The 12038-nt window shown below is 45.7% G+C and overlaps 1 protein-coding gene across 6 annotated transcripts in view; it reads left to right on the top strand.

Moving 5' to 3' along the window:
• The window catches only part of PLCH2 (phospholipase C eta 2), a 1361647-nt gene that overhangs the window by 1271131 nt on the left and 78478 nt on the right, over positions 1 to 12038 (top strand). For all 6 annotated transcript variants that reach the window (XM_063943084.1, XM_063943088.1, XM_063943089.1 and 3 more), the window contains 2 exons: positions 6908 to 7054; positions 7566 to 7645. In XM_063943084.1, coding sequence (XP_063799154.1) covers positions 6908 to 7054; positions 7566 to 7645 — 227 coding nt within the window. The remainder of the gene's footprint in view (positions 1 to 6907; positions 7055 to 7565; positions 7646 to 12038) is intronic.

A 12038-nucleotide genomic window follows, 5' to 3' on the forward strand; every position in this document is an offset into this window, starting at 1 on the left:
AAGCGAGCCAGCAGTTGGGGCTCATAGTAAGATATAGATATCTTTACCTGTCTATCTCATTGTATGTGAATGACATCCAACTACAGTATGTTCAGTGTGATCAGCAAGGAATTAACATATTAGATAGCTTATATGTACAGGTTGAGTATCCCTTATCCAAAATGCTTGGAACCAGAAGTATTTTGGATATCGGATTTTTCCGTATTTTGGAATAATTGCATACCATAATGAGATATCATGGTTATGGGACCCAAGTCTAAGCACAGAATGCATTTATGTTTCATATACTCTTTATACACACAGCCTGAAGGTAATTTTAGCCAATATTTTTAATAACTTTGTGCAGTAAACAAAGGTGGTCATTCCGAGTTGTTCGCTAGCTGCATTCGTTCGTTTTGCAGCGATGAGGCAAAAAAATGGCACTTCTGCGCATGCGCGACGTACTATTACAACGAACAAAGTAGTTTTACACAGGGTCTAGTGATGCTTTTCAGTCGCACAGACAGCCGCAGAGTGATTGACAGGAAAAGGGCATTTCTGGGTGTAAACTGACCGTTTTTAGGGAGTGTTCGGAAAAACGCAGGCGTGCCAGGAAAAACACAGGCGTGGCTGGGCGTGTTTGTGACTTCAAATCAGGAACTGAATGGTCTGAAGTGATCGCAAGCGCTGAGTAGGTTTGAAGCTACTCTGAAACTGCACAAAAATATTTTGTAGCTGCTCTGCGATCCCTTCGTTCGCAATTCTGCTAAGCTATAATACACTCCCAGTGGGCGACGGCATAGCGTTTGCACGGCTGCTAAAAACTGCTAGCGAGCGATCAACTCGGAATGACCACCAAAGTGTGTGTACATTCACACAATTCATTTATGTTTCATATACACCTTATCCACACAGCCTGAAGGTCATTTAATACAATATTTTTAATAACTTTTTGTATTAAACAAAGTTTGTGTACATTAAGCCATCAGAAAACAAAGGTTTCACTAACTCACTCTCACTCAAAAAATTCCGTACTTCGGAATATTCCGTATTTTGGAATATATGGATATGGGATACTCAACCTGTATATGTAAACTATGTCATAATGTACGTAACAATTCAATTGTAGAAGATACAGTACAAATGTATATATGGTTTTTCTCTATCGTCCTAAGTGGATGCTGGGGTTCCTGAAAGGACCATGGGGAATAGCGGCTCCGCAGGAGACAGGGCACAAAAAAGTAAAGCTTTACTAGGTCAGGTGGTGTGCACTGGCTCCTCCCCCTATGACCCTCCTCCAGACTCCAGTTAGATTTTGTGCCCGAACGAGAAGGGTGCAATCTAGGTGGCTCTCCTAAAGAGCTGCTTAGAGAAAGTTTAGTTTAGGTTTTTTTCTTTACAGTGAGTCCTGCTGGCAACAGGATCACTGCAACGTGGGACTTAGGGGGAAAGTAGTAAACTCACCTGCATGCAGAGTGGATTTGCTGCTTGGCTACTGGACACCATTAGCTCCAGAGGGATCGAACACAGGCCCAGCCGTGGAGTCCGGTCCCGGAGCCGCGCCGCCGACCCCCTTGCAGATGCTGAAGCGTGAAGAGGTCCGGAAACCGGCGGCTGAAGACTCCTCAGTCTTCATAAGGTAGCGCACAGCACTGCAGCTGTGCGCCATTTTCCTCTCAGCACACTTCACTGGGCAGTCACTGAGGGTGCAGAGCGCTGGGGGGGGGCGCTCTGAGAGGCAAATATAAACCTTATACAAGGCTAAAAATACCTCACATATAGCCCATAGGGGCTATATGGAGATATTTAACCCCTGCCTGACTGGAAAAATAGCGGGAGAAGAACCCGCCGAAAAAGGGGCGGGGCCTATCTCCTCAGCACACGGCGCCATTTTCTGTCACAGCTCCGCTGGTCAGAACGGCTCCCAGGTCTCTCCCCTGCACTGCACTACAGAAACAGGGTAAAACAGAGAGGGGGGGCACATTAATGGCTATATATATATATATTAAAGCAGCTATAAGGGAGCACTTAATATAAGGATATCCCTTGTATATATAGCGCTTTGTGGTGTGTGCTGGCAGACTCTCCCTCTGTCTCCCCAAAAGGGCTAGTGGGTCCTGTCTTCATTAGAGCATTCCCTGTGAGTTTGCGGTGTGTGTCGGTACGTGGTGTCGACATGTATGAGGACGATATTGGTGTGGAGGCGGAGCAATTGCCAAATATGCAGATGTCACCCCCCAGGGGGTCGACACCAGAATGGATGCCTTTATTTGTGGAATTACGTGATGGTTTATCTTCCCTTAAACAGTCAGTTGAGGACATGAGGCGGCCGGACAATCAATTAATGCCTGTCCAGGCGCCTCAAACACCGTCAGGGGCTGTAAAACGCCCTTTGCCTCAGTCGGTCGACACAGACCCAGACACGGGCACTGATTCCAGTGACGACGGTAGAAATTCAAACGTATTTTCCAGTAGGGCCACACGTTATATGATTTTGGCAATGAAGGAGACGTTACATTTAGCTGATACTACAGATACCGTAAAACAGGGTATTATGTATGGTGTGAAAAAACTACAAACAGTTTTTCCTGAATCAGAAGAATTAAATGACGTGTGTGATGAAGCGTGGGTTGCTCCTGATAAAAAGTTGATAATTTCAAAAAAGTTATTGGCATTATACCCTTTCCCGCCAGAGGTTAGGGCGCGCTGGGAAACACCCCCTAAGGTGGACAAGGCGCTCACACGCTTATCCAAACAAGTGGCGTTACCCTCTCCTGAGACGGCCGCACTTAAGGATCCATCAGATAGAAAGATGGAAGTTATTCAAAAGAATATATACACACATGCAGGTGTTATACTACGACCAGCTATAGCAACTGCCTGGATGTGCAGTGCTGGAGTAGTTTGGTCAGAATCCCTGATTGAAAATATTGATACCCTAGATAGGGACAATGTTTTACTGTCGTTAGAACAAATAAAGGATGCATTTATCTATATGCGTGATGCACAGAGGGATATTTGCACACTGGCATCTCGGGTGAGTGCTATGTCCATTTCAGCCAGAAGAGCCTTATGGACACGACAGTGGACAGGCGATGCGGATTCAAAACGTCACATGGAGGTTTTGCCGTATAAAGGGGAGGAGTTATTTGGAGTTGGTCTATCAGACTTGGTGGCCACGGCTACTGCCGGGAAATCCACTTTTTTACCTCAAGTCACTCCCCAACAGAGAAAGGCACCGACCTTTCAACCGCAGCCTTTTCGCTCCTACAAAAATAAGAGAGCGAAGGGCTTGTCGTACCTGCCACGAGGCAGAGGAAGAGGGAAGAGACACCAACAGGCAGCTCCTTCCCAGGAACAGAAGCCCTCCCCGGCTCCTGCAAAAACCTCAGCATGACGCTGGGGCCTCTCAAGCGGACTCGGGGACAGTGGGGGGCCGTCTCAAAAATTACAGCGCGCAGTGGGCTCACTCGCAGGTAGACCCCTGGATCCTGCAGATAATATCTCAGGGGTACAGGTTGGAATTAGAGACGGATCCTCCTCATCGTTTCCTGAAGTCTGCCTTACCAACCGTCTCTTCCGAAAGGGAGAGGGTGTTGGAAGCCATTCACAAGCTGTACGCTCAGCAGGTGATAGTCAAAGTACCCCTATTACAACAAGGAAAGGGGTATTATTCCACTCTATTTGTGGTACCGAAGCCGGATGGCTCGGTAAGGCCTATTCTAAATCTGAAGTCCTTGAACCTCTACATAAAAAAGTTCAAGTTCAAGATGGAGTCACTCAGAGCAGTGATAGCGAACCTGGAAGAAGGGGACTTTATGGTATCCTTGGACATCAAGGATGCGTATCTACACGTTCCGATTTACCCCGCACACCAGGGGTACCTCAAGTTCATTGTTCAAAACTGTCACTATCAGTTTCAGACGCTGCCGTTCGGATTGTCCACGGCGCCTCGGGTCTTTACCAAGGTAATGGCCGAGATGATGATTCTTCTTCGAAGAAAAGGCGTATTAGTTATCCCATACTTGGACGATCTCCTAATAAGGGCAAGGTCCAGAGAACAGCTGGAGACAGCTTTAGCACTATCTCAAGAGGTGCTAAGACAACACGGGTGGATTCTGAATATTCCAAAATCCCATTTAATCCCGACAACTCGTCTGCTGTTCCTAGGAATGATTCTGGACACGGTTCAGAAAAAGGTTTTCCTTCCAGAGGAAAAAGCCAAGGAGTTATCCGATCTGGTCAGGAACCTCCTAAAACCAGGAAAAGTGTCAGTACATCAATGCACAAGAGTCCTGGGAAAAATGGTGGCTTCTTACGAAGCAATTCCATTCGGCAGATTCCATGCAAGAATATTCCAAAGGGATCTGTTGGACAAATGGTCAGGGTCGCATCTGCAGATGCACCTGCGAATAACCCTGTCACCAAAGACAAGGGTGTCACTTCTGTGGTGGTTGCAGAAGGCTCACCTATTAGAAGGCCGCAGATTCGGCATTCAGGATTGGATCCTGGTGACCACGGACGCCAGCCTGAGAGGCTGGGGAGCAGTCACACAAGGAAGAAACTTCCAGGGAGTATGGACGAGTCTGGAAAAGTCTCTTCACATAAACATTCTGGAACTAAGAGCAATCTACAATGCTCTAAGCCAGGCGGAACTTCTCCTGCAAGGAAAGCCGGTGTTGATTCAGTCGGACAACATCACGGCGGTCGCCCATGTAAACAGGCAGGGCGGCACAAGAAGCAGGAGTGCAATGGCAGAAGCTGCCAAGATTCTTCGCTGGGCGGAGAATCACGTGATAGCACTGTCAGCAGTGTTCATCCCGGGCGTGGACAACTGGGAAGCAGACTTCCTCAGCAGACACGATCTTCATCCGGGAGAGTGGGGTCTACATCCAGAAGTCTTCAACATGTTAATAGACCGTTGGGAAAGACCAATTGTAGACATGATGGCGTCTCGCCTCAACAAGAAACTGGACAAATATTGCGCCAGGTCAAGAGATCCACAGGCAATAGCTGTGGACGCACTGGTAACTCCTTGGGTGTACCAGTCAGTGTATGTGTTTCCTCCTCTGCCGCTCATACCAAAGGTATTGAAGATCATACGGCAAAGAAGAGTAAGAACAATACTAGTGGTTCCGGATTGGCCGAGAAGGACTTGGTATCCGGAACTTCAAGAGATGCTCACGGACGAACCGTGGCCTCTACCTCTGAGAAGGGACCTGCTACAGCAGGGTCCCTGTCTTTTTCAAGACTTACCGCGGCTGCGTTTGACGGCATGGCGGTTGAACGCCAGATCCTAAAAGGGAAAGGCATTCCAGAAGAAGTCATTCCTACCTTGATTAAGGCACGGAAGGAAGTCACCGTGAAACATTATCACCGCATTTGGCGAAAATATGTAGCGTGGTGCGAGGATCGGAGGGTTCCGACGGAGGAATTCCAACTGGGTCGTTTCCTACATTTCCTGCAATCAGGATTATCTATGGGTCTCAAATTGGGATCCATTAAGGTTCAAATTTCGGCCCTGTCAATATTCTTCCAAAAAGAATTGGCCTCTGTCCCTGAGGTCCAGACTTTTGTCAAGGGAGTACTGCATATACAGCCTCCTGTGGTGCCTCCGGTGGCACCGTGGGATCTAAATGTAGTTTTAGATTTCCTCAAATCCCATTGGTTTGAACCATTGAAAAAGGTGGATTTGAAATATCTCACATTGAAAGTGACTATGTTACTAGCCCTGGCCTCTGCCAGGAGAGTATCTGAATTGGCGGCTTTATCTTATAAAAGTCCTTATCTAATCTTCCATTCGGATAGGGCAGAACTGCGGACTCGTCCGCATTTTCTCCCTAAAGTGGTATCAGCATTTCATCTGAACCAACCTATTGTGGTGCCTGCGGCCACTAGCGACTTGGAGGACTCCAAGTTGTTGGACGTTGTCAGAGCCTTAAAAATATACATTGCAAGGACGGCTGGAGTCAGAAAATCTGACTCGCTGTTTATATTGTATGCACCCAACAAGTTGGGCGCACCTGCTTCTAAGCAGTCGATTGCTCGTTGGATTTGTAACACAATTCAACTTGCACATTCTGTGGCAGGCCTGCCACAGCCTAAAACTGTAAAAGCCCACTCCACAAGGAAGGTGGGCTCATCTTGGGCGGCTGCCCGAGGGGTCTCGGCATTACAACTCTGCCGAGCAGCTACGTGGTCGGGGGAGAACACGTTTGTAAAATTTTACAAATTTGATACCCTGGCAAAGGAGGACCTGGAGTTCTCTCATTCGGTGCTGCAGAGTCATCCGCACTCTCCCGCCCGTTTGGGAGCTTTGGTATAATCCCCATGGTCCTTTCAGGAACCCCAGCATCCACTTAGGACGATAGAGAAAATAAGAATTTACTTACCGATAATTCTATTTCTCGGAGTCCGTAGTGGATGCTGGGCGCCCATCCCAAGTGCGGATTATCTGCAATACTTGTACATAGTTATTGTTAACTAATTCGGGTTATTGTTAAGGAGCCATCTTTAAGAGGCCCTTTCTGTTGTCATACTGTTAACTGGGTTTAGATCACAAGTTGTACGGTGTGATTGGTGTGGCTGGTATGAGTCTTACCCGGGATTCAAAATGCCTCCCTTATTGTGTATGCTCGTCCGGGCACAGTACCTAACTGGAGTCTGGAGGAGGGTCATAGGGGGAGGAGCCAGTGCACACCACCTGACCTAGTAAAGCTTTACTTTTTTGTGCCCTGTCTCCTGCGGAGCCGCTATTCCCCATGGTCCTTTCAGGAACCCCAGCATCCACTACGGACTCCGAGAAATAGAATTATCGGTAAGTAAATTCTTATTTTTTTGCAAATGTAGTTAGTAGCCTCCTAGAGCAACTTCTAAACCTTCATAAAAACAATACAATGTGATTTGTAAACTTATCTTTTATTTATAGGCTTTAATCCAATGTGGGAGGAAACATTGGTGTTTACTGTTCATATGCCGGAGATCTCCCTAATCCGCTTCCTCGTCTGGGATCATGATCCAATTGGCAGGGACTTTATTGGGCAGAGAACACTTTCATTTAGTAGCATGATGCCAGGTAAATTATTTTACTATAACCTTATCCCTGTTCCAGGGCCGGCTCCAGGCCTACTAGCACCCTGAGCGAGAGCAGTTTGAAGTGCCAGATACGTGCCACCACAGTGCCAAATACACACGCCCCCTGTAGTGCTGCTCACTGCCGCTGTTCTCTCCTGCTGTCCCGCTGCTGCCTCCGCCGCTGTTTCTGTGTGAGGGGAGGAGAATGCAGTGCGCGCCTCTGCTGGCCCTCAGGCCCGTCTCCAGCGGCCCCCTGCCTGAAATCAGCCGCCGGTCGATCAGGCAGTCAAAGCTTGCGGCCCGGCAGCATCTGCCGCTGTCTGTCCGCAAGCTCTGATTGGCTGAAGGACCGGTGGCTGATTTAAAATTGCGGCCGCTCCTAAGGAACATGCCTGGAGCCGGCCCTGCCCCGTTCGATTCTACAAGTGCAATACATCATGAACAATACATCATGAACATGCACATTCCAGGGGAATCATAGTCTATACGTTAATCCTGCCTGTCTCCTGTAGGTTATCGGCATGTGTACCTGGAAGGTATGGAAGAGGCATCCATCTTTGTTCATGTAGCAATTAATGACATCAGTGGTAAGGTGGGTGGAACTTATTTTCTACGGTGTGGATTACATTGTAGAAAAGTATATTAAAGCATAACTCAATGATATGAATTGTGACAAAGATCACATACACCGTGTAAAAGATCCAAACTGCAGGTTTATTTTCCACAGTTTTTCCACAGATAGGCAATTCACAACTAAACATAATCAGTTACCAGCATGTCACAGGTCACAGAATAGTTCACAGCAGTTCTTAGCATACAGTGTGTAAATTCTCCAGAGATCATTGATCCAGGAACCCCAACAGCAGCCACCCACTGGCCTGTCACCTGAGTGACTAGTTCACCATAAGGAGCACTGGGGCAGATGTATTAACCTGGAGAAGGCATAAGGAAGTGATAAACCAGTAATAATTGCAAGGTGATAAACGCACCAGCCAATCAACTCCTAACTGTTAATTTACATATTGAAGCTGATTGGCTGGTGTGTTTATCACCTTGCAATTATTACTGGTTTGTCACTTCCTTATGCCTTCTCCAGGTTAATACATCTGCCCCAATGTCTCTTGTGTCTGAAACCATGTTAACAGCAGGCTGACAGGTGTCTGCAATCATACTTGCTGTTGCTCAGACTTGATCAAATTGACTAGATTCCACACCCTGCTGTTCCACATCTATGTCAGGCATGTTTATGCTGTCCCTGTGACAGAATATATAGATGTTCAATAATATATGGATACAAGGTTTGATTTAATGTTAGGTGATGGTACAAAAATTACAATCTACAATATAATTACCATTTACTTTTGCTACCGTAGTTTTATTTGTATGCCGTTTATGCTATACCACACACAGTGAAATACAGCCAGACTTAAGACTTGTGTGTGTCCATTGCAGGAGCCATGCTTCTTCCTTTAGGGCTCGTTTACACTCAGTGCACCTTTTAGTCATTAACTAATTACTCAAACAGAACATTAAAACTAGGATCATTGGTTCTGGGCTCACTCATCATTGCCTTCTAATGTTGAAAAGCAGGTCCACTGTGTTTATCATGCATTAATGTACCATGCCAGTACGGTAGAATGTATTGGTAAAAGCACAATTCATCAAAAGCACACGCAGAATGCATTTAAATTCATCACTAAAGTGCTCGGAAAGTACTGTTTCTCTTAACTACTATAAAATATTTTATGCTCTACAACTAATGATAAACAAAATGTTTTAGCACCTATGGAAATAAAAGCCAGCCGGGAATGTTTTCTGTTAAGTCACGCTGCAGTGTTAAATCAGAAGTTAGTGTTCTGCTGCTCATAGTAATAATCAGGGGCGTCAGAACGTTTTTCGGTTGGGGGGGCAAAATAAAATCTCAGTTTGGCGCCCCTAATTACTGTCCACCTTAGACGGGTTACTTGTACCTGTACTGATCTCTATGGAGCAGCTGGGAGTGAGTGGCCCCTTATATACATATCTGGTAGAACCCCCTAACACACAATTTGCCTGACAGAGCCCATTATATACATTGTAGAGCGCCTCCTCCTCATTCATCTCTTCTCTCCTTTTCATCCCTGTGCTCCACTTCCCTACCCCACGGTCAGTATATACACAGGGTGTCAGAGGGACATACACAGGGTGACAGAGGGACATATACACTGGGTGACAGCAGCACGTATATACAGGGAGAAAGAGTGACAAACACAGGGTGACAGTGGCACGTATACACAGGGTGACAGCAGCACGTATATACAGGGAGACAGAGGGACATATACACAGGGTGACAAACACGATGACAGTAACATGTACAGTATATACTGGGAGACAGAGGGACATACACAGGGAGACAGAGGGACATATACACAGGGTGACAAACTGATTGCTGGAAAGCACAAGGAAAGGCAGCCAGTCACACAGCACCACATATACATCCAAAGAGAGGTATGCATACTTACGGTATGCTCAGTTTCTAATTGAGTGGCAGCTCTGACAGGGCTTTCAGGGACCATCCATTAATCTGCATGCCTACTTCCCCAATGCGGCTACAGTCGGGTCTAGAACGGTTCACACTGCCAGCGCCGCTTCCAGTGTGTAACAGCGATGGTCGTCACTGCTGCACCGCATGTCAACAGCAAGGTAGCAGCGCAAGGAGAGCGCCTCTACAGGCTGGCACCCAGAGCTGGCCCTTACTAATTTGATGCCCTAGGCAAGATTTTGGCTACTGCCCCTAGTCCTGCCTCAAGTACCAACTCTGACCCTGCAACCCTCTCCAAGCATAGGACCCATTACCCAGCAGCACAGATCACAGCAGCAGCCAGCAACACCCATCACCCCTCTCCCATAGCAATCCTTATTTTGGTGCCCTGTGGCAACAAAATCATTGGCACCCCTACCCCTCATATTCTAAATAGGAACAGTGCACGCTGAAGGTGCATGTCCCTAAAAAAGGTGTGTTCTTTCTGGGAAGGGGAGTGGTCATACAATAGTACCCTTAATTGAAATTACGTCACACAATAGTGCAACCTTATTCATATTATAATACACGATAGTGTCCCTGTTCACTTTACGCAACTTAGTAGTGTCCGTTATTCACATTACACCGCACCGTATCGCTCCTTATATACATTATACCGTACAGTATCACTCCACGCTGTATCGCTCCTTATACACATTACACCGCACTGTATCGCTCCTTATACAAATTACACCACACCGTATCGCTCCTTATATAAATTACATCACACCGTATCGCTCCTTATACAAATTACACCACACCGTATCGCTCCTTATACAAATTACACCACACTGTCTCGCTTCTTATATAAATTACACCACACCGTATCGCTCCTTATACAAATTACACCACACCGTCTCGCTTCTTATATAAATTACACCACACCGTATCGCTCCTTCTATAAATTACACCACACCGTATCGCTCCTTATACAAATTACACCACATCGTATCGCTCCTTATATAAATTACACCACACCGTATCGCTCCTTATACAAATTACACCACACCGTATCGCTCCTTATACATATTACACCACACCGTATCGCTCCTTATATAAATTACACCACACTGTCTCGCTTCTTATATAAATTACACCACATCGTATCGCTCCTTATACAAATTACACCACACCGTATCGCTCCTTATACAAATTACACCACACTGTCTCGCTTCTTATATAAATTACACCACACCGTATCGCTCCTTATACAAATTACACCACACCGTCTCGCTTCTTATATAAATTACACCACACCGTATCGCTCCTTCTATAAATTACACCACACCGTATCGCTCCTTATACAAATTACACCACACCGTATCGCTCCTTATACAAATTACACCACACTGTCTCGCTTCTTATACAAATTACACCACACCGTATCGCTCCTTCTATAAATTACACCACACCGTATCGCTCCTTCTATAAATTACACCACACCGTATCGCTCCTTCTATAAATTACACCACACCGTCTCGCTTCTTATATAAATTACACCACACCGTATCGCTCCTTCTATAAATTACACCACACCGTATCGCTCCTTATATAAATTACATCACATCGTATCGCTCCTTATACAAATTACACCACACCGTATCGCTCCTTATACAAATTACACCACACCGTATCGCTTCTTATACATATTACACCACACCGTATGGCTCCTTATATAAATTACACCACACCGTATTGCTCCTTATACATATTACACCACACCGTATTGCTCCATATATAAATTACACCACACCGTATTGCTCCTTATACATATTACACCACACCGTATTGCTCCATATATAAATTACACCACACCGTATCGCTCCTTATACATATTACACCACACCGTATCGCTCCATATATAAATTACACCACACCGTATCGCTCCTTATACAAATTACACCACACAGTATCGCTCCTTATACATATTACACCACACCGTATTGCTTCATATATAAATTACACCACACCGTATTGCTCCTTATATAAATTAAACCACACCGTATCGCTCCTTATACAAATTACACCACACCGTATCGCTCCTTTTACAAATTACACCACACCGTTATCGCTCCTTATATAAATTACACCACACCGTATTGCTCCTTATATAAATTAAACCACACCGTATCGCTCCTTATATAAATTACACCACACCGTATCGCTCCTTATACATATTACACCACACCGTATTGCTCCATATATAAATTACACCACACTGTATCGCTCCTTATACAAATTACACCACACCGTATCGCTCCTTATATAAATTACACCACACCGTATCGCTCCATATATAAATTACACCACACCGTATCGCTCCTTATACAAATTACACCACACCGTATCGCTCCTTATACAAATTACACCACACCGTATCGCTCCTTATACAAATTACACCACACCGTATCGCTCCTTATACAAA

The sequence above is a fragment of the Pseudophryne corroboree genome, chromosome 10, assembly GCF_028390025.1.
Source record: "Pseudophryne corroboree isolate aPseCor3 chromosome 10, aPseCor3.hap2, whole genome shotgun sequence".
Lineage (NCBI taxonomy): Eukaryota > Metazoa > Chordata > Amphibia > Anura > Myobatrachidae > Pseudophryne > Pseudophryne corroboree.